This window comes from Chrysemys picta, chromosome 7 (genome assembly GCF_011386835.1).
Source record: "Chrysemys picta bellii isolate R12L10 chromosome 7, ASM1138683v2, whole genome shotgun sequence".
Taxonomy (NCBI): domain Eukaryota; kingdom Metazoa; phylum Chordata; order Testudines; family Emydidae; genus Chrysemys; species Chrysemys picta.
The window spans coordinates 25,322,405-25,346,375 of NC_088797.1; the positions used below are offsets into that span (position 1 = coordinate 25,322,405).

Consider the following 23,971-nt stretch of genomic DNA (forward strand, 5'->3'; position numbering starts at 1 on the left):
TGGAGACTGGTATGCCACCCTCAACATGAAGGACGCATATTTTCATATAGCAATCTACCTTCCGCACAGGCGCTTCCTTCGATTTGTAGTAAACAACGTACACTACCAATTTGCCATCCTTCCCTTCGGCTTGTCCACGGCTCCGAGAGTGTTCACCAAACGTATGGCCGTCATGGCAGCCTACCTTCGTCGACAAAGGATACAGGTGTTCCCATATCTAGACGACTGGCTGGTGCGCGGCCACACCAGGGAGCAGGTTCAATCCCATGTCCAAATCACACTACAAACATTCCACAAGTTGGGCATCTTACTCAACAAAGAAAAGTCCTACTCTGGAGCCAACCCAGAGAATAGAGTTTATCGGGGCAGTCTTAGACTCCAGACTCGCCCGTGCTCTTCTGCCAGACACTCGGTTTCAGACCATCGCAAACATCATCCGCAGCCTCCAGAGCTTCCCGACTTCTACGATAAGGAAGTGCCTCGGCCTGTTGGGACACATGGCTTCTTGCACTTACGTAACCAGGCATGCCAGACTTTGGCTCCGCCCACTTCAGGCCTGGGTGTCATCGGTGTACCGTCCTTGTTGGGACAGCCTGAACATGGTGGTCACGGTTCCGAATTTGGTCTTGATTTCTCTCAACTGGTGGCTGAACCACAAGTCGGGTGTGCGAAGGAGTGCCGTTTCACACCCCACAACCCTCCCTGTACCTGGTCACGGATGCATCGTCTCTCGGCTGGGGCGCTCACCTCAGGGAGCACCAAACGCAGGGCCTGTGGACCGCATTCAAACTAGCTCTACACATCAATGTTCGAGAGCTAATGGCATTGCGCCTTGCCTGTCAGGCATTTCACGGTCTCCTACATGGCCATTGCGTGGCAATCCTCACAGACAACACCACGGCCATGTTCTACATCAACAAGCAAGGAGGAGCCCGATCGTCCCTCCTATGCCAGGAGGCCATTCGCCTGTGGGAATTTTGCATTGCCCACTCAATACATCTCATGGCATCGTTCCTCCCTGGAGTCCAGAAAACTCTAGTGGACCGTCTCAGCAGGTCCTTCCAAATGCACGAGTGGTTGATTCACCCAGATATCATCCACTCCATCTTCCAGAGGTGGGGATTTCCCCAGATCGACCTATTTGCCTCACGCGCCAACAGGAAGTGCCACGTGTTCTGCTCCCTCCAGGGGCGATCTCCGGGCTCCCTGTCAGACACTTTCCTGCTACCGTGGAAGGACCAGCTGTTCTACGTTTTCCCTCCACTTCCACTGGTCCACAAGGTCCTGCTCAAGCTATGCAGAGACAAGACACGTATGATTCTAGTCGCTCCAACTTGGCCAAGACAGCACTGGTACACCACGCTCCTGGAGCTGTCGGTACAGACTCCGATCACGCTTCCACTGCGCCCGGACTTGATCTCTCAGGATGACGGCCGACTGTCACCCCGACCTGCAATCGCTCCACCTTACAGCGTGGATGCTGCATGGCTAACTCGGGCGGAGCTACGATGCTCACATTCTGTGCAGCAGGTTCTGTTGGGCAGTAGGAAACCCTCTACACAGGTCACTTACTTGGCCAAATGGAAGCACTTCTCCTGTTAGCGCAAGCAGTGGGCCACGTCCCTCTTGCAGGCGTCGATCCCACTTATACTTGAATACCTCTTATCCCTAAAACAGCAGGGCCTGGCGATATCTTCGGTCAGGGTGCACCTGGCTGCTATATCGGCGTTCCACCCAGGAGAACACGCTTCCTCGGTCTTCTCTAACCCGATGGTCATCAGATTCCTCAAAGGCATAGACCGCCTATACCCACAGCTGCGTCAACCAGTTCCAGCGTGGGATCTTAACCTGGTTCTCTCCAAGCTCACGGGGGCCCCTGTTCGAGCCATTGGCTACCTGCTCGCTCCTTTACCTATCTTGAAAGACAGCCTTCCTCGTAGCCATCACTTCAGCAAGGCATGTTTCTGAAATCAGAGCCCTCACGTCCGAACCTCCGTATACAGTCTTCCATAAAGACAAGGGGCAGCTTCGCCCCCAGCCTGCCTTTCTTCCCAAGGTGTATCAGCTTTTCATGTGAACCAGGATATATTTCTCCCGGTCTTCCATCCTAAGCCGCACACTACGCAACAAGACCAGCGTATGCACTCCTTGGATGTACGCAGGGCCCTTGCTTTCTATATTGAGCGTACGAAGCCGTTTAGGAAGATGACTCAACTCTTCGTTGCAGTGGCTGACCGGATGAAAGGCCTACCGATCTCCTCTTGGATCAAGTCCTGTATTTGTGCTTGCTACGACTTGGCCGGTGCCCCAACGCCGTGCCTCACAGCCCACTCCACGAGGGCCCAAGCCTCCTCGACTGCCTTCCTGGCTCACATCCCGATCCATGACATTTGTAGAGTTGTGGTTTGGTCATCGGTTCACACCTTTGCCGCTCACTATGCGCTTATGCAGCAATCTAGAGACGATGCTGCATTTGGATCAGCGGTTCTGCACTCAGCGATGTCTCACTCCGACCCCACCACCTAGGTAAGGCTTGGTAGTCACCTAATTGGAATTGATATGAGCAATCACTCGAAGAAGAAAAAATGGTTACTCATCTTTGTAACTGTTGTTCTTCGAGATGTGTTGCTCATATCCATTCCAAACCTGCCCCCCTTCCCCACTGTCGGAGTAGCCGGCAAGAAGGAACTGAGGGGGTGCTGGGTCGGCTGGGGTATATATCCAGCGCCATGAAGGCACCACTCCAGGGGGCTCCCCAGCCGACCCACCGGGGTGTTGCTAGGGTAGAAAATTCTCCAATGATAGTGCACGCGCACAGCTAATTGGAATGGATATGAGCAACACATCTCGAAGAACAACAGTTACAAAGGTTTTACTGCTAAATGCATGCACAGGAAAAATTATACAGTGTATGTGTGTCTTTTGGAGTATATGGCACCTATAAATATGGCTAAATTGGTGTGTGTATGAATTCTGCCTTGAATTTAGATTAATCTGTCTTTATGTGCATGCATTTGACTGGTAGTCTAAAATATGCAGGTTATAATCGTATAATTATGTACTAGATTCTGCTCTTGGGGGCATAATTCACCCTCATGTATTTACATCTACAATTTAAGTCTTCATATGCAAGTCCTTGGCTGGTAGTTCAAAAATGCTAAAAATTAATGTTGTTCAAGTCAATATATCGCTAGTCATTTATTAGAACTGTTGAAATTCAGTGCGTGTCATTATGTAAGTTTAACTGACCTATTGAAGAGGTAAAAGACTCTGTGTGTGTGTGTGTGTGTGTGTGTGTGTGTGTGTGTGTGTGTGTGTGTGTGTGTGTGTGTGGCAGGAACAGCAATTAATGAAAGGGTGTTAAGATGAAGCAGAAAGGACCAGTTTTATCTTATAAATTTACTTGTCTTCTGTTCTTATGATATGTCACAGAATGCCACGTTAGTACAAGCTGCATTACTTTACTGATTATGTATATTCTTTTGACTGGTTAACACCTGACATGTTCATTGGTGACAAATGATAATGAAAATTACATGTCCCACTGTGTATATCTATGGGGTCTTCTTCATTCCCCAGGAAGCCAAAAGAATACCTGCTATAAGCTCCCCCATGGTGGCAGTTTTCTTATGGTAGCACCAAGTAACGTCAATAAGGGATCAGAACCCCATTGTGCTAGACAATATAGACAAATAAAGCCAATCCCTGCCCCAGAGAGCTTAGTGGAAAGTCTGCTTCAGGATGAGGCTCACTAGTGCAAGCTCCCCAACACCAAGTCAGGAGGCCCTTTGCTGGAGCCTCATAGCCATGTAGTACAGCCTACAGAATGGATTGGGTGAGCTGGGGCTGGGGTAGGGTCAGATGGGACAAGAGACTGATTAGAGGCCTCAACAAGCTCAACTCTAGTGGTATTATTGCTAGATTGTAAAGCTACTCATCCTTGATAGAACCCACACAGAAAGCCAGGAGGCATGAATCCCACGCTCTGGCACATTTCAGTAGGGTGTAGAAGTTAATTTGTTTGAGCCTAAAAATGGGTTTAACTAGTGCAAACTGGTTTATGTTATAGCAGCTGTTTAACCAAACACGTAGTTTGTTCTTCTTTGAGTACTTGCTCATGTCCATTCTATGTTAGGTGTTTGTGCGCCGCGTGTGCCGTTGCTGGAGATTTTTCCTCAGTGGTATCAGTTGGGCCAGTTCTAGCACCCTCTGGAGCTGCACGCTTATGCACTGGCATAAGGGGTGCCGTTGGGCATGCATCCTCTCAGTTCCTTCTTATTGCCTGTGACAGTTGCTGGAACAACCCTTCTTCCTCCGGCAAGGCTTTGTTCCCAGTGTTTAATGGACTCTTATCTTCATTGGTAGTTATCATAGTTTAGTGTACATTGTATTTTTTAAATTATTGTTAGCGTAAATAGTTCCTATTGTCAAGGGACTTCTTCACCCCAAGAGCCAGGCATGCCCTGGTCCCTGGGCTTCAAGCCTTGTACTTTATGGCAAACCTATGCCCGGGAATAACCTGCACTCCAGCTGCTTAAAGTGCTTGGGGGAAACTCACATGAGGGACAAGTGCCAGACCTGTCAAGACTTTAGACCCCACACTAAAAAGAACATAGACATTAGGCTGAAGGGTATCCTCATGAAAGCCACCCTGAGACCAATCTTAGAGCCAAGCCACTCCAATTTGGCAAAGAGTACTTTCTCAGAGCAAAGCGCTCCCCTGGTACCATTCACCATCTCTGGTGCTGAGAAAGGAGCATAAAAAGCAGCACCCCAAGAGAGGGTGCTCGCCAATGCAGAAGAGAGACAAGCTAGGGGAAGGCAGCACAATGAGGCCAGTGCTGGGCTACTCTTCCTCTCCTGGACCCGTGATGGCACCATCGGCTCTGCCTAGAGCACTGAGTCCGGTGTGGGACCCTCCACCAGCGGTCTCATGGTTCCATCGACCCCAGAGGCTTTCCAAGCAGTTTGGGACCTTCTTTCTCTGCCAGTTCCTCCTACTCCAATAGGACACCTACCAGCTCCCCGACCTGGAAGCAGGATGGAACAAAGAGTGTCGGGCTCCTTCCTGGCCCCCCGGCACCCTCTAGGGACAAGTCTTCCCTGATCCTGGTATCTGCTCTGCTGTGGTTTCTGAGAGAAGACTCCTCTTCTGAGTCTGAATCTTACGTTCCACCTAAAGCCTACCAACGGTACACAGTTTGTGCCACTGGACTTCGGTGCCGGTCTCCCTGCCAGCACCTGACCAGCAGGTCACTAGTCAATGTAGTGGCCTTATTGGAACCCCTGGGGATTTCCCCAGGTATGGGGTTCTCCCTCCTATCACTCCTACTCAGTGGTTTCTGAGAGACGGGCTACTACTCCTTCCCACTCAGCACCGGAATCCAGATCTGGTACCGATGTCCAGGAGATGGCTCCAGCGGATGTAGTTGAGGCGGAGGAAGGAGCTCCACCTCCTCCTCTCCAGATGAGGTTGTCACAGGACCCTGTAGCCTGTTTCTGCAGGATGACTGCAGGGCTCGTCAGGACCTTCTGAAGCAGGTCGCTGTGAACCTGGGTCTGTAAATTTGAGGAGCTCAGAGACATCACACAGCCTTATTGATAACCTGGCTGCAGCAGCTCCCTCAAAGGTGGCCTAGCCCATGAATGAGGTGGTGATGGGACCTCTCAAGGCCCTGTGGCAAACTTTTTCTCTTCCCCCCCACCTCAGAGGGCCGAGAAGTATTATGTGCCAGCAAGTAGGTTCGAATACCTGTGTGTGTGTGTGTGTGTGTGTGTGTGTGTGTGTGTGTGTGCGCACACACACAGAGTCACTGGTGGTATCTGCAGCAAACAAAAGGGACAAAGAGGACCAGTCGAGTGCTACTCCTCAGTAAAAACACACCAAGAGACTAGACCATTACAGAAGAGAGGTTTATTTCACAGGTAGCCTTCAAGTATGTATCTCCAACCAGCAAGCTCTGCTGGGCAGATAAGACTTTAATCGGTGGGACTTCTTGACTAAATTTAAAGACTCCCTGCCCCCAAGATTCAAGGCAGGAATATATTGCCCTCTTGGAGGAGGGTCAGAATGTGGCCAGGACCTCTCTCCAGGTGGCTCTGGACGCTGCCAACTCGGCAACTAGGACAATGGCCTCCGCTGTCACCAAGAGGTGTTATTCTTGGCTGCTGTCCTCCGGCCTTCCTCACAAGGTCCAACAGTCTATCCAAGACTGCCCCTTCGAAGACTCCTCTCTGTTCTCAGAGCAGATGGACACAAAACTTCATGGCCTGAAGGACTCACCAAGAGCTTTAGGCCTTTATGCTCCATTGGCGTCTAGGAAGCACTTCTGGCCCCAGCAGCCTGCTTGTTTCTTGGTGCCTTCAACACAGGAGCCATACCAAAAGAAAAGGGAGAGGTTATAAAACAGCGCTTCCCAGATGGGGTCTCAAAGATACTTCAAATCATAAGAATCATATCGAGCCATTCATAACTTAATGTTTGTTGTTTAGCACCTAAAAGTGAAAATTAGTGTTTTGTCCTCCCCTCATACAGCTTATTGACTTTTTCATAAATATGAAACTTATTTAAATGGTGATGGGCTCTTGTAGTTACTTTTGTATTCAGTCAGACCGATGAGTGCTTGGTACCTATGGAAATCAGACCAGACACACCGGTTGAAACAGGACTTGGAACTTAGAAGGGTCTCAAAATTGACCACTTCATTGTTTCTAAGATAAAATAAATGTTAGTGTCACATACTGAAACCATAATACAAAGAATGAAGAACAGATTTTAAGTGGCCAAATTTCAAAACAAATAAGCTATATTAGTATTTTTTAAACTATATAAATTGGAATGGTTTGCCAAAAAATTAGAAAATAATCACCCTTCTTAACACACACAACTGTGCTCATCAGTGCCTGAGACTTAGTCCCAGACAGATTTCCTATCTACCCTATATTAATTTGTGTGAAAAGAGGGTATTTGCAAAACACATTCATGGTCAAGTAAGCCTTCCCAGCTTTTGCAACTGGCACATCTCAAAAGGAAAAAGATAAGCTTTTCAACACATTATGGAAGGAGGAGCTGTGGATGCAAATGCTAACAACAGCAGAACAAGGGCCCAAACAAAAAGTGCTTCGACTCCAACCCTGCAAGCACTTAAGCATGCGTGTAATTGTATGCCCTTGAGTAGCCATTTTGAAGTCAAAGGGACTATTCATGGGCATAAAGTTATGTGTGTGCTTAAGTGTTTGCAGGATCAGGATATATGCTTGGAAGATAGAATAGAAATAAGAATAGCAAGAAAACTGTACAGAGTTTCTATATGTAGACAGAGCCAGGTCAATTTAAGAATCAGAGAAATTGTTCACTGTCAGTAAAAGGAAAATCTTGACAGTGAAGGGTATGTCTCCACTACAAAATGTGATCAATTTTATTTAAGTTGACATTGAGCCTCTGATTTAAGTAAGTCAATTCTGCATGTCCCCGCTATTCTCATTGTGTTGGCAGAGCACATCCTTACTAGCAGAGCGTTGCACTGTGGGTAGTTGAGTGCATGGAGCTGAGTGGAATGTTGAGTTGGGTTGGGCTTGCAATGCCTCCTGGGATAAAAAAATTTGCGCAGGTGGTTATGGGAACATGGTATTAGCCTCCCATGATGCACTTACCACCCTCCCTCCCTGAAATCAGTGGCAAACAAACCAAGCCTTTTTGGCACCTTAAGCCTGGGTTATCCATGCAGACGCTATAGCACGGCAAGCATCGACCCTGCTCAGCTGTACACTGTTTTTGTGAGCATTACAAACACCTCATGCCTTATCCTGCAGTATTTGCTCAGCCGAAGCAGGAGCTGCTGCGCAGAACAATGTGATGCCACGCAAGCAGCCCTGCTGGAAGCCATGGAGTGGAACAATTCACAGATGCTGGTGAGAGTCATGCATCACCTTGACACGGTAGAGCACTGCTTCTGGGCCCGGGAAACAAGCACTGACTGGTGGGACCGCATAGTTATGCAGCTATGGGATGATGAGCAGTGGCTGCAGAACTTTCAAATGCGTAAGGCCGCTTTCATGGAATGGCACAAAGAGCTTTCCGCAGCCCTGATGTGCAGCAATACTAAAATGAGAGCTGCTCTGACGGTTGAGAAGCGAGTGGCAATAGCTCTTTGGAAGCTTGCAACACCAGACTGCTACCGGTCAGTGGGGAATCAATTCGGAGTGGGTAAATCTACTGTGGGGTCTGCTGTGATCCAAGTTGCCACGATGGGATTCCCTAGCTGCGATGGGGCGATAGACGGAATGCATATCCCTATTTTGGCACCAGACCACCTTGCCAAAGAGAACATAAGCCGAAAGGGGTACTTCGCAATAGTGTTGCAAGCGCTGGTGGATCACAGGAGCCGTTTCACCGACATCAACGTGGAATGGTCAGGAAAGGTGCATGATGTGTGCATCTTTAGGAACTCTGGTCTGTTCAGAAAGCTGCAAGCAGGAACTTTCTTTCCAGACCACAAAATAACTGTTGGTGATGTTGAAATGCCAATCATGATCCTGGGAGACCCAGCCTACCCCTTGCTTCCATGGCTCATGAAGCTGTACACAGGCAGCCTGGACAGCAGTATGGAGTGGCATAGTTTGCTTACTAGGTTACAATGAAAGCAATATCCCCATTCTTGTTGTTGCATGGTGTGTGCTCTGTAATATCTGTGAAACAAAGGGAAAAAAGTTTCTGGTGGGCTGGGAGGTTTAGGCAGATCACCTGGCAGCCAATTTTGAGCAGCCAGACACCAGGACAATAAGAAGAGCACATTGAGGTGCACTGAGTCTCTGTGAGGTTTTGAAAACTAATTTAATCAATGCCCCACAGTAATGTGATTCTTGTGTGTTGTTCCCTACCAAGTTGTCCCATTCATTGCATGTACTCCCCTGTAAACTACATCCCCACTAACCAGTGTGCTGAATGAATAGTCTTTTCTCCTCAATCCATTAATTTTTATTATGCTCACAAACACTGAGAGACAGTAAAGAAAAGTAAGATAACCTGAGGCTAAGGGGCTGATAATATGGGGGCGGAGGGGATGATGACAAGGACAGCTTGCTTACAATTGCACTGCAGTAACAATCAAAGGTGTGGGAATGGGTGCCTTCTGGTCCTTGTACCCTCCCCTGGAGTTGAGCGCAAGGAATACCCGACTCTTTCCCCGCCCCCCCCCCCCCATCCTAGAACGTCTGGGAGAGAAGGATGTTGAACTTGTCAACGATGGCAGCAGGTTCATTTGCCCCCTCATAATCTGCACCATCTCGTCCTGCGTGTCACGCTTTTGCTCTCTGCATGCTCTCATGTCCTCAGTCATTGTGCAGGCTCTCTGACAGTGCAATCCTCCATGCGCTGAGCTTCATCTTGTCACTCTCGGAGACGCGCATTAACTCTTGAGCATGTCCTCCCGAGTCGTCTTTTTCCGCCTTCTAATCTGGGAAAGTCTCTGTCCCTGTATGGAGGATGCGCCTATGGACAAGGTTTCAGCTGCAAAGAAGACAGAGAACAAGGGTAGCATTGACAGTGCATACATTGTTTCTGGTGCAAGATTAAATCTCACAGAAAAAGACTGTTTATGTGCTCAGGATGGCCTGAGAATCCTCCAGGAAGATCTCTAGGAAGCTTTCATGGAGGTACTCTGCAATTCTTTACAAAAGGTTTCTGGGAAGGGCTGCCTTATTTCGTCCACCACAGTAGGACACTTTCCCATGCCACTCCAGTATTACACCCTCTGTGTAGCTGGAGTGGCCACTGATAACCACTATCCCAATTTTTTTATTCAGATTCAACATTAAAAATAATAGCATGTAACTCCTACAGTTTGATTGAAAATGTGTACTCACCAGTGGTGACTTCCCTGGCATCACGCTCCGCCGACAATTGTTCCTGTGAGGGAATGGGCTCCAAAGTTTAAAAAAAGTTCTTGGCTGTTGGGGAGAATGGATCCCCCACTTGCCTGCCTTGCATTCTCCTCCTCCTCTTCAACTATGTCCTCCTCGTTGTTGCCCGAGGTTGCCCGGGGTTCCTGGGAGGTATCCGCGGAGCGTTTTGGGGTAGTGGTGGGGTCACCGCCTAGAATTACACTCCTCATAGAAGTGGCATGTCTGTGGCTCAGAACCAGAGCAACTGTTCGCCTCCCTTGTCTTCTGGTACGCTTGCCGAAGCTCCTTTATTTTCATGCAGAGCTGCTGTTTGTCCCTGGTGTAGCCCTTCTCCCCCATAACCTGTGCAATTGTGGTATAGATGTTAACGTTTCTTCTGATGATTTGGAGCTTTGCCTGCACAGACTCTTCTCCCTGCACAGCAATAAGATCCACTACCTCCTGTGTGCTCCATACTGGAGCACATTTGCGGCTTGGAGCATCCATGGTCAGATGAGCTGACGAGCTCTCCACACCGATCAAACAGGAAATGAGAATTCAAAAGTTCCCAGGGCTTTAATGGGAGTAGCTGTTTCCTGTGTACCTGGCTGAAGTGCAGTGGAGTTGAAAGTGCTCTCCAGAGAGGTCACAGCGGAGTACTGTGGGACACCTCCAGGAGGCCAAGTCATTTAAATTACACAGTAGTGTCTAAACTATCCCCATATTCATGCATGGATGTCGACTGAAGTGGTACGCCTCTTGCGGAGGTGGAGTACAGAAGTCGACTATACAAGCCTTTTAGGTCAGCGGAAGGGACTTGGTAGTATAGACACATACGTTATTAACTTGACCTAACGCGGCATACGTCAACCTAACTTTGTAGTGTACCTGGCCACAGTATCTCAGTGAAATACTGATGGTATTTCTACACAGCAGCTGAGAGGTGTGATTTCCACGTGTGGGTAGACAGATTCATGCTAACTCATCTCTGCAACTGAGAAAGTTGTGGAACCTCAAACATAACATTTCATTTGTTATGAATAAGGCCCACATTGTGCAAGATGTTCTAGGATCACTGTCTAAACACATTGGATATGGGGATAGAAAAGCATTTTTTGTTTTTTCCTTAGTTTACATAAGTTACATGTGGGTATGAATATTTATACTATATTAAGCCACCAACAGTATTATAATGGGAGGGAGGGAAGAGAGTCCCACTGATGATGTGGTGAACAAATTTACGTTTGTTTATTTATGTCTAAGCAAGGGGAACTAAAAGTGAATATATATTGTTAAAAGAACACAGATGTATATTACAGTTAAAATAAACTTTGTTTAGTGACTTTTTAAAAGGAGTAATGATTTTATTTTCCTTTTATGCTTTTTAACAGAAACTGCATGTCTTCTTGTTCCAAGAAGTGCTGGTAATTACCCGAGCTATTACCCATAATGAACAACTCTGCTACCAACTATACCGGCAGCCCATCCCAGTAAAGGATCTTGTTCTGGAAGATTTGCAAGATGGAGAGGTGCGACTGGGTGGATCCATACGTGGTGCATTTAGCAACAATGAGAGAAGTATGAATACACTTTTAATTTGAATACTTTATTATTAGTTCATAGGAAATACATGCATCTTTGAAATCTCCCTTAATTTAAAACAACACCTTAGGTACAAAATTTGACCTTTCTTTCAAACTGTTGTTATGCAAGACTTTAAATGTCTATTTTAAAAATCCATCATATCAATAATGTGATTCTCTATTTCCCCCCCCCCCCCAAAAAAAAAAAAAAACCCCACCACCACCACACACACACATTTACTGCACTGGGAAGTGGAAAAGGAAGTAGAATGTAGAAGCAAAACAAGAATTTATAAACAGTCTCCCCAGAGTATATTTTTAAATTTTGTAGCTTATTTAGAAATCTTATGACAAGATTTATCTATTGTGATTCTTCATCTTGTTATGGAGGCATTGGCTGCTACTCCACAGTTAAGGCTGTGATCCTGCAAATACTTATGCATGTGCTTAATGTTAAGCATCTGAGTCATCCTTTTATAGTCAACTGGACTATTCATATTCTTAAAGTTAAGCATGTTAAGTGTTTGTCAAATCAATGCCTATGAATTAACCAGGTTTTTACAAACCATCTTTTAACCTTTTCTGAGAAATAATTTTGCAAGTTTTTTGCGACTGATTTATGTTGTGGGTTACAGGTAAGAGGGGGCCCAACCTGCCACAGGAAAAAGTAGTCCTGGCTGCTCTGTAGGGAGCAAAAGTGAAACTTCACAACTCTGCAGGGCTGTTATAGCCAGAAAAGCTCCATAGGGCTCTGGGGGTAGCATCAACTCTGAGCTGCTTAAGGTTCCAAGCTTGAAACGGTAAATTGGCATAGAAATCAGCCAGTTTAGGCATTCGTGGTTGGTTTTATGCATGTATAGCATCACTATATTGGCTGAACTCTAAACTAATTAACCTAGCAAGCATTCAGTTTTTAGCAACTCCAGTAGTATCTGGGGTTGCCGCACTGCCCTACAGAGGTAGGAATGACACAAGGTCCTTGGGTTTTCCCTCGGTTCCTATTTATTCTATGGGTTTCTAACAGCCCTGGGGAAGCAACCCAGTAAACCTAAGAACTTGATTGAGTGTTTTAGTATTTTAATGTACTCACTTATTAAAAAGGCAGACACCCAAAGCAATCAACTGACATATTTTGTTTTTCAGTTAAAAACTTCTTTAGAATCAGCTTCAAAAGTGGATCACAAAGCCAGTCCCACTCACTGCAAGCCAATGACTCCTTCAACAAACAACAGTGGCTTAACTGTATCCGACAGGCCAAAGAAACAGTTGTGTGTGACGGAGAGGCTGGAACACTGGATTCAGAAGGACATTTCCTAATATCGCCAAATAGGAGTAGGGTACCACAGGGAGAAAGCAGGCTTGAGCAAATGGACCAATCAGACAATGAGTCAGACTGTAGTATGGACACTAGTGAAGTCAGCATTGATTGTGAACGCATGGAACAGATAAACTCTTGTGAGAATGACAAACCAATAGAAACCAACATTTGACTGAAACTTACAGTTCATGGAAGTAAACCTATGTCTTACCTGTACAGTATTTGCATTCCATAAATGGAGCAGTTTGGAAAAGCACTTTTAACACTTTTTTGTGACAATGTCAACACAATCTTTCTTGTACTTGTATCTTTGAGTGTAGTACTGTAACTGCCAATCTATGTAAGCTGGAATCTGTTACAAGTCCTATCCTGTGATATTTCCATAAACATCTGGGTGGATGAAAGTGGTACTTGACCAGTTATTTTCATTGTCCTGCTGGTAGAATCTCTAAACTCAGAGATGATGCATAACTGTTGATGGTAGGGTGGCACACTTTAAAGGTTCTGGTGGTATTCAGCAGGGTTCAGGGCAGGGCATATAAACCCTGGTAGAAATCGGGGGGGGGAAGGCACTGGACCCTGCAGACCTCCCTCATGCGTCTCCTCTGTCTAAACTACTGTTTATATGTATATTACTTAAGAGTCTCTCCATGCTTTTTACAGTGTTTGACCTCTAACGTGGCACCTAAAGACAAACTTTGTAGTGAATCTTAAAAGGGGTATCGAAGTCTGTGTTTAATTAGGAATGGCGTTCAAAATTTTCAGAAAGGCAAATGTCTACAAAAATAACATCTTGGAATAAGGTAAGTTAGCTATTGTGGTGGTAAATCAACAGGAAATGTAAAGAGTAGGCCACGTTAACAGTGACTCTTAGGGATTAATTTTAGAAAGTAGGAAGCACTGTATAAAGATCCAGCAAACCAACATAGTAAGCTGGTCAATTAGAAGGGTCAGTGTAGTGGCTGTGGTTTACTTATTGGCGCACATAATACTAAAATCAATTGAAAGAGAAGTCTATTGCTAACACTGAATCTTCAAATTAAATGTTGGGAATGTGTAAATAAAAAGTTGGTAGTTTGCTTACAGTGCCATGTATAACTCTGTATTATCCTGACTAAGACAGGAAGAATCTAAGAAAGCATCAGATCATTGAATAGGCCCTCCAGCATTTTGCACTCCATTGACCTGATTTACTGTTACCACTAAACTAAAGTTAAAACATCCCAAGATTTTGTGTAGATGACTCTGTTTACAATAACAAATAGTTGTTTTTTAAGACTGAGACACAATCTTGTATCAATGGTGCTGTACAAACACCTCTTAGAAGACAGTAGAGAACGTTTTTAAATAAAAAAGGGAATTGATTTTTCCTTTAGGAAATATCACATCCTTTATATTTTTGTCAAGTTTTTTTTAAATTTTGCTGCATCTAAACCTTATGCTGTAATTGGAACCACTGCTGTGTTTTCTGGTGGCTGATTTAATTGAGTCTATTATTGGCTTGACTCATTATGATGAGAGGCAGATCAGCCAATTTAAGATGCAGTCTAAAACACTGTGCAACAGCCTATTTTAGGAATCCGTGGTTCATCTTTTATTTGTCAGTGCAGGAAATAATGCCATCTACTGAAAGGTAAAGTAGGCTGCAAAATTTGTGTCCTTACTAATTGACATGATCCTTGATATAAAAATTCAGGATGACCTGTGCAAAATAGATGCACACCAGCACAAGTAGTAAAACTGCTAAATTATTGCCAAAAATGTTTGTTTCATGTGTGTTTATAAGTTTACAGAAAGAAAGCAGTAAATAAAATGTCACTTACCTTGTATATATGTCATGAAGTGCATTAAAGGAATCAGTGTGGCAAGATAATCAATATAAAAACAAGGTATATTACTTTTAAAAAAAAATACTGTTGTCAGTTTTACCCTGTAGACCATATTTCTGTATTTATAGTTTTTAAAACATTGTGAATTTTTTCTATTGCAGGCTTGTAATTTATTTAAACTGCTTCATTTTTAGAGTAGAATGTTTGAGCATGCCAGTGAAGAAGAATAGGACAAGGGAACATGTTATTGATGGGGGGAAAAATACAAAATATATTAGGCTATGAACTTTTGGTATGACAACTGTTGGCCAAAGTGTTAGCAAAAAGCATGTAAAGTATTGACTTATGGAAAAGAGGAGAGAATGTATGTGTTGATGAAATGTTTGTGTATAATGGCCTTAAACTTTTATGGAAGCATTTCAAATAAATTACATTAAACTGTTTTGGTTTTTAATTGTTTTGATTGCTTATTATCCAAGGAACCCCACTATGGCTGAATCTACACAGGGCTTTCAACAGTATTTAGCATACCTAAGCAATATTTATATTTTGGTTGTGGCTGAAGTGGATTATGTACCCAGGGCTGGACAAAAATTTTCTAATTTCATAATGTTGATAGAAAAATTTTCAGAGCATTGGGAGGGAAATTGGTAGAAATTTTCACAAAAAGTTTTCCCTGATATTTTTTTTTCCCTGTACCAGCACAATTTATACAGGTTAGACATTCAATGTGAGTGAGGAAAAAATGTTATCAGTTTAAAAACAAAACAAAGAGTTTGAATTCCTGTAGAGACCCAGCGTACAACAGATTTGTATAAAGTAATATGGGCCACAATCCTGCCATTGCATGCACTAGCATAAATCCATGCAGTGGCATAGAGCTCCACTGGAGTACACACTAGTGCATCTAATTTCAGAGTCAACTCTATGCTTTGGCCATCCAAACCATATTATAACAAACTTCAGCCATAACTGATGTCTATATACTCTTCTTCAAAACATGTGAAAGCTTTATGTAGATCAGGGCTTGTTGCATCATTTAGAAAACTGTTTATAGCACAGCAAGGCACTGTTCACGATGGCCAGGGAACTGTTCTGTGAGGGCAACCTTTCAAACATGAAGAGTATATAAAGTTCTCTTCCTGAATCTGCATGCAGCCTGAAACAATAGCTGAGATAGGTATATACTGTCCAGTTCAAGTACAGAAGAACATGAGTTATGAACACCTTGGGATGGAGGTTGTTTGAAACACTGAAATGTTCATAACTCTGAACAAAATGTTATGGTACTTTCAAAAGGTTACAACTGAACATTGACTTAATAGTATACAGCTTTGAAACTTTACTATACAGAAGAAAAATGCTGCTTTTAACCATCTTAATTTAAATGAAACGAGCATAGAAAGTTTCCTTACCTTGTTCATTTTTTTTAAACTTTCCCTTTATTTTTAGTAGTCTGTTTAACAGAGTGCAGTACTGTGTATTTGCCCCCTCCTCCCCCTTTTTTTTTTGTCTAGTCTCTGCTATTGTCTGATTGTGTTCTTCTGGTTCCAAATGAGGTGCGTGGTTGACTGGTTAAGTTGCAACACTGAAGTGCTACCTAATAGGAATTCAAGACTCTCAAACATTGTCACTACCACCTCTGACCACAAAAGAAGGTCCCAAGCCGAGGCAACCCAGCAGACCCAGTGGAGGGAGAACATGTCACAATACCAGCGAGCACGCAGCGAACGGGAGGAGAGGTGGCGGTAGGAAGACCAGCAGGCGACTCAAACACTGCTTGGACTAATGAGGGAGCAAACGGACACGCTCCGGCGCCTTGTGGATGTTCTGCAGGACCGGAGGCAGGAGGACAGAGCCCTGCTGCAGTCTATCTGTAACCACCCTCCCCCGCCACAAAGTCCCATACCCTCCTCATCCAAAGTACCAAGAAGGAGGGGCAGGAGAGTCCGTGAAAACTGTCACTCCACCCTTGCAGACTGCTCAAGTACCAGAAGGCTGTCATTCCCCAAAATTTGGTAAGTCCTTTCCTTCCCGCCTCACCCAAGCCCCCATCCCAGTTTCATCCCCTAACTGTGTAGTTGCTAATAAAAAATACGTTTCTGTTAATTACTGTTTCCATCATGTTTTTTTTAGAGGACAGTCTGTTTGAAGGGGGGAAGGGGATTGGTAATTGGACAGGACAGTCACCTTTACTAGGGTACAGACACGGGGGCAGGTTCAGCAGCAGGTCACACATACATTGCAGTCACTAGGCACCCTGGTCAGTCTGGGAGGTAGTTTTCATTTTCGGGGGGGGCTATGTGACTTTGTGGCGGGGGAGGGCGGTTAGAGATCTTATGCAGCGGTCCTTATCCTGGATCACAGAGCTACGCAGCAGGGCATTAGCAGGTAGGCTGGGTCCCCGAGGATCACTATAGGCATCTCCACATCCCCAACAGTTATTTTCTGGTCCGGGAAGTAAATACCTTCCTGCAGCCGTCTAAACAGACCAGAGTTCCTGAAAACACGAGCGTCATGAACCTTGCCCGGCCATCCGACGTTGATGTTTGTAAAACGTCCCCTATGGTCCACCAGTGCTTGCAGCACCATTGAAAAGTAGCCCTTTCGGTTAATGTACTGGCTGGCCTGGTGGTCCGGTCCCAGGATAGGGATGTGAGTTCCATCTATAGCCCCACCGCAGTTTGGGAATCCCATCGCGGCGAAGCCATCTATGATGACCTCCACGTTTCCCAGGGTCACTACCTTTGACAGCAGTACCTCAACGATTGCGTTGACTACTTGTATCACAGCAACCCCCACGGTAGATTTGCCCATGCCAAAGTGGTCTGCGACTGACCGGTAGCTGTCTGGCGTTGCAAGCGTCCAGAGGGCTATGGCCACTCGCTTCTGGACAGTCAGGGCTGCTCGCATCCGGGTGTCCTTGCGCTTCAGGGCAGGGGACAGCAACTCGGAAAGTTCCCTTCCGCATGCGAAAGTTTCGCAGCCACTGTGATTCATCCCAGACCTGCAGCACTATGCGGTCCCACCAGTCCGTGCTTGTTTCCCGGGCCCAGAATCGCCGTTCCACAGCATCAACATGACCCATTGCCACCATGATGTCCACGGCGCAGGGTCCCGTGCTTTGTGAGAGGTCTGTGCCGCTCTCAGACTTCATGTCCTCACCGCGCTGCCGTAGCCTCCTCGCCCAATTTCTCAGCATCTGCCTCTGGAAAAGGTGGATAAGGTGCGAGGTGTTGACAACGGCCATAACTGCAGCAATGGTCGCAATGGGCTCCATGCTCGCAGTGCTGTGGCGTCCGCGCTGTCACTCACCAGAAAAGTGCGCGAACTGATTGCCCACTGGCACTTTCAGGGAGGGAGGGCGGAAGTGACGGTTGGATGACGACAGTTACCCAAAACCACCCTCAACACATTTTTTTCCCCAGCAGGCATTGGGGGCTCGACCCAGAATTCCAATGGGCAGCGGGGACTGCGGGAACTGTGGGATAGCTGCCCACAGTGCACCGCTTCCAATGTCGACGCTTGCCCTGTTAGTGTGGACTCACACAGTCGAATTACTGTCCTTAGTGTGGATACACATGTTCGACTTTGTAATATAGATTCCACATATTCGATTTAAGTAAAATCGAACTACTCTCGTAGTGTAGACATACCCTGTGTCTGCACAAGGGGAACTACAGCTATACTAACATAGTTAAAGCTGTAAAGTGGCGCAACTCTGATGTGTAGAGAAGTCCCAGGAAGTGTAGAGTTCTCTACTTAAGAGTTTATTTGATCAGAAAAGAGTGGGAGCAACAACTTGCCAGGAAAGCGATGTGTAACAGAAGACCTTCAGTTCAATTTTAAGAGAAGACTATTACACAGGATAGTTCTGATAGGTTACTTTTAATTAGCCAAGATGACACATGGTTAGCTGGCCCTTTAAGGGGAAGCACCTGTGCTACACTTATCTCCTCCTCCAGGGGGAGTCAAGCTAAGCAACAGTGTCAGGTGACAAAGGGCTGGTCTACACTGAAAACTTATATTGGCATAGTTACATCACTCGGGATGTGAAAAATCCACACCCTGAGAGACATGTATCAACCTAGCCCCCGCGCTAGACCGCGCTGGGTTGACGGAAGAATTTTTTCTTCAACCTAGATTGCCTCTTGGGAGGTGGATTAACTAATGATAGCTTGGTTAATTAGGATTCCTAGTACTCAGAAGCACAGCCCAGGGCAAACATGGGCTTCCCCTATGCTGCTACCCTGTGGAGTGCAGCAACTTCTGCTATTAAGGGGACAATGGAGATATTTTTTTTTTATGCCACCATCTAGTGATGGTGTGTAGTGATCCTTGCTAACAAGGGGCGAACAAAGGGACTGCTTAGAGTCCAGGAGGGCTGGAAGAATAACAGCCTTTACTAAAATAAATATATAACACATACTTTTTAGTCTATAAAATACACTAATGCTATCCACATTTGTTAATGTGTTTCATATTGAATAATGTGGGCCATCAGCATGGAGAAATCAAGTAAATGACAATGAGATTTTTTTGTAAGCTCTTACATCCAAAATGGTTAACCACAACACCTTAGTCAAAATTTTAACTTGGTTAAGTGTTTTACGCCTATCTAAATTTACTCTGCATTTTCAATCAAATAAACTATTCTTTGCTTCCAATTAGGGCTGTCAATTAATTGCAGCTAACTCGTGTGATTAACTCAAAAAAATTAATCATGATTAATCACAGTTTTAATCGCACTGTTAAACAATAGAATACCAATAGAAATTTATTAAATATTTTTGGATGTTTTCTACATTTTCAAATATATTTATTTCAATTACAACACACAATACGAAGTGTGCAGTGCTCACTTTATATTACTTTTGATTACAAATATTTGCACTGTAAAAAAGAAAATAGTATTTTTCAATTCACCTCATACAAGTACTGTAATGCAATCTCTTTATCGTGAAAGTGCAACTTACAAATATAATTTTTTTATTACATAACTGCACTCCATAACAAAACAATGTAAAACTTTAGAGCTTACAAGTCAACTCAGTCCTACTCCTTGGTCAGCCAATTGCTAAGACAAACAAGTTTGTTTATATTTATGGGAGATAATGCTGCCCGCTTCTTATTTACATCACCTGAAAGTGAGAACTGGCGTTCGCATGGCACTTTTGTAGCCAGCGTTGCAAGGTATTTACATGCCTGATATGTTAAACATTCACATGCTTCTTCATGCTTTGACCACCATTCCAGAGGACATGCTGATGATACATGTTTAAAACAATGAGTTAATTAAATTTGTGACTGAACTCCTTGGAGGAGATTTGTATATCTCCTGCTCCATGGTTTTATCTTCATTCTGCCATATATTGTGTGTTATTGTAATCCCATATGGTGTTCGATTTAAGAACACTTCACTGCAGATTTGACAAAACACAAAGAAGATTGCAATATCAGATTTCTAAAGATAGCTACAGCACTCGACCCAAGGTTCAAGAATCTGAAGTGCTTTCCAAAATCTGAGAGGGACGAGGTGTGGAGCATGCTTTTAGAAGTCTTAAAAGAGCAAAACACTGACACACAAACTACAGAACCCAAACCACCATAAAAGAAAATCAACCTTCTGTTGGTGGCATCTGACTCAGATAATGAAAATGAATATGCGTCGGGCTGCACTGCTTTGGATCGTTATCGAGCAGAATCTGTATTTGTATTAGGTGAACTGAAAAATTATTTCTTTTTTTTAATAGTGCAAATATCTGTAATCAAAAATAAAGTGAGCACTGTACACTTTGTATTGTAATTGAAAATGTAGTAAACATCCAAAATATTTAAATAAATGGTATTATTATTAACAGTGCCATTAATCTCAAATAATATTTTTAATTGTGTGATTAATCGCAATTGATTTTTTTAATCGCTTATCAGCCCTACTTCCAATCCTAAAGCAGTCACTACATTTGATCCCAAAGCCAAGCTCCTTTCAGCATAAGATGTAATTTTGTCTGCATATGGTTTGTAAAGCTCTTTGGGATCCTCTAACATGAACAGTGCTATCTAAATACAAGATTATTAGTCTCTACAAATGCAATCTGTAATAAATCTAGTGCAGTCCGTTTAATGCATAATCGAAGTAAAATATATTACAAATGAATATATTTTTAAATTCTTGAACAGTATGTTGCTGCCATCTGCTGGGAATATATATATATATTTTTAGAGCTAGTTTGATTTAAAACATTTTATACACAATTTTGAAGAAAATGAGCGCAAAATATTTCAATAGAAGCAATTTCAAGTTTTAGCCTTTGATGCTACAAATCTATTAGGAAAAACTGCTAGGTTGTGCCTACGTGTTTTTTGTTTTGTTTTTTTGTGTGGTGGTGGTTTAAGTGAAATTAAGGGTTTTTAATTTTATTTAAAAAAGAAAGATTAAATAGTCACTTCAGAAGATCAAATGGAAAGGAGAGTCGGTGTAACATTGGTAAAGGTACAGACATTCATAAGACTCATATCCTCAGCATCAGTAACATCAACAATAATTCTTGAACGGCTCACATGGACTTTAGCTTGTTTAGATAATAGTATTCTTTTGTTGACTGGTGGTATGAATAGATGTCTCTGTATTAAGTGGTATTTTTGCCTACTCTTTCTTTTGTTCTGTCAATCTGTGTATTACAGTAAATTATATTATACTTTTTTGAAATGTACCAAGTTGCTTATAACTTAGAAAGTTTTGATAAAAGGAAATTTTAAAACGTTTGACAATTGTAAGTACTAGATAAGAGAGAAGTGAGTTTTACTATTACTTACTTCCTTTATAGATTTACATAAATTACAACACTTTTACTGTTTTCCGATAAGAAATCACTGCTGTAGATCTACTGTGCACCACCAGGAATTCAGTGCTGTGAAGAATCAATTATTTTTAGATATTGCATTTAAATTGTCATAATATATCTATACTTACTGAGTAAATAACTTTCCATTTTTGTAGTTGCTTTCATCAGAGAATACCGAAGCAATTTATGCAACGAGGACCCAATATGCCTTGAAAAATCAAATAAAGAAAAAATTTCATTTGGAAACTTGTTTTATAACAGCTTTTGTGTGTCAAAGCAACAATATAGGACTGACTCTCTCTCTCTCGTGTGTGTGTGTGTGTAATATATATATATATATAAAAATAAAAAAAACACTGTTTGCTTTTTTGGTTCACCTTTGTTCCTTGGGTATGGAGTTTTTTGTAGTTTTTCACTTGTGCGTGATCTGTGTGTCATATATTTGGTGTTATTAGTCTGACCTGAACTTGCTATACTGTGAGGGATGTGTGTTTTCAGTTGTTTTTACTTCAGTTAGTTTTAGACAGCTCTTCTCTTGTGAGAGCAATTTTTCAGTGGAATAAAGTTTTATCGTCTTGTCAACCAGGATGTGTAATTCATACTGGAAAAGTGATCTAGATCTGTTCTATCCTTTTTCTCAACACTACTTAAGGCTAGTCTACACTACCGCGCTACATTGGTGCAGCTGCACCACCGTAGCATGTCTGGTAAAGATGCGCTATGCCAATGGGAGCGTGCGCTCCCGTTGGCATAATTACTCCCCCTCAATGAGAAGCAGAAGTTATGTCAGCAGGAGAGCATCTCCCACCAACATAGCACAATGTGGACACCCCTTTAAGTTGATGTAACTTCATCAACTTAAGCGGTAGTGTCGACAACCCCTTAGTATTTTGCTGTGCAGTTCTCACAAATGCAAAATCTGGCATGTTGTCTTTTGCTAGTTTATATATAAACTGATTCTGATCAAAGAGAAGTAGTGAGAATATCCTTTTTTAAATGTGTGGTAGCCTGAAATTATCTCCTCAAGTTTTTTTGTTTGGGCTTTGCTGTGATACACATTTACAGTATTGTGTATATTTCTACAGTTACTGAGTATGCTAGTAATACTGTTTAGTATTCCCTGTTCAGGAGGCAGGTGATAGAAAGTACACTTTAGATAGTGGCAGAAGGAGGTCTGTAGTTACTGGTTTCCTCACTCTATCTTTTCTTGCTGTGGTTTGTGTGTTACTTGTCAAGCTTATTTTATTTATTTATATTTGCAGAATTGGTCCATATAAAGGGAGAATGATTAGAATCTAGTGCAAATATGGTATCCATAATCACTACATTTAGTCTGGAAAGTCTTTGAAATCTCTGTCATATGGCAGTCCATTTTGTACGGTGTGTGGGGCAGATTCTCAATTGGTAAAAAGTGATTCATAACAGCTGCAGAGCTGTTACCAAGACTATGTGTAGAGTTCCACAAAAAAGTTGTTTTGCAACAACAAAATATAAATGTGCATTTTTTCTTCTTGGAATAGGTATTTTATAAAATATATGCTGCTTTTATATAAAACCATTACTAAAAAAATTCATATTCATATATTTTTGTAGAGATGCTGGTTGTAGTTACATAATTAAGATTACCTTCTAAAATGTGACAAATTCATGTTTTCCATTAAAAGTAGGTGGCCTTCTGGTGTGAATTTTTTCAGCAATAGTTTCTCTGTCTTTTGAATTTTCTATATAAGTTTTAAAAATATTTTATTAGGAAGTGTTTTAAACAGGGCTCTGGCTGAGGTTTGACCATGGCAGCCCAATTTTCCTTTGTTCACTGATACCGTTAAAACACATTGCCTATCAAAACAAAAACTGATGGAGGGGAGGATGTTGAATAGATATGGTGCAGCAAATATTTTGATTTTTTTAAAATATGGATTTAATTTTTATTTGTCATAACTGAAAATGTATGCACCAGCAATTGCTGACAGATAAATTGTGTGTGTATGCACATACAGTCTTTGTCAGAAGCTACACTTGTGTCAGAATTTCTTATAATGGAGAAGGTTTTATGTATGGCTACTGATGGATAAAATCTGTCAGCAGCTTCACTTCTATCCCCACATAGCTGTCCTATCCTTCCCCCCTTGCTTGCCTAAACATTAAAAGATAACTAGCAACATAATACAAAAAAGACTGTGAAGCAGTTAAGGCTGCTACATACAACATACCTAATATGAAAGCAGAAAATTGAAAAATTAAGTCACTTAACAGTATATACTGTCTATTTCTCCCCCCACAGACACTTATCTTTTCCACAACTGCCATATTTTACTTTTCTCTTCTAGGAAGACAAATATTCTATAATTCCCTCTACTACACCACCCCCTTCTCAACTACATTAAATATCCATAACTGTTACTTTTGGGAGAGTGTAGTATGGTGAAAGGGCATATGCAAAAGGGAATGTTGAGGGAGGCAGAATTAAAGACTGTGATGTAGTTAAAAGTATGCCTGGGACTGGAAGATATTTAC

The 23,971-nt window shown here is 43.1% G+C and overlaps 1 protein-coding gene across 9 annotated transcripts in view; it reads left to right on the forward strand.

The window, feature by feature from the left end:
- Positions 1-15,054, forward strand: part of ARHGEF3 (Rho guanine nucleotide exchange factor 3) — a 265,172-nt gene extending 250,118 nt beyond the window's left edge. For 8 of the 9 annotated variants that reach the window (XM_005310014.4, XM_065550989.1, XM_008174741.4 and 5 more), the window contains 2 exons: positions 11,274-11,460; positions 12,609-15,054. In XM_005310014.4, coding sequence (XP_005310071.1) covers positions 11,274-11,460; positions 12,609-12,955 — 534 coding nt within the window. In that variant the 3' untranslated portion in view covers positions 12,956-15,054. The remainder of the gene's footprint in view (positions 1-11,273; positions 11,461-12,608) is intronic. The other variant, XM_065550990.1, reaches the window with a different exon arrangement.
- The last annotated feature ends 8,917 nt before the right edge of the window (positions 15,055-23,971 follow it).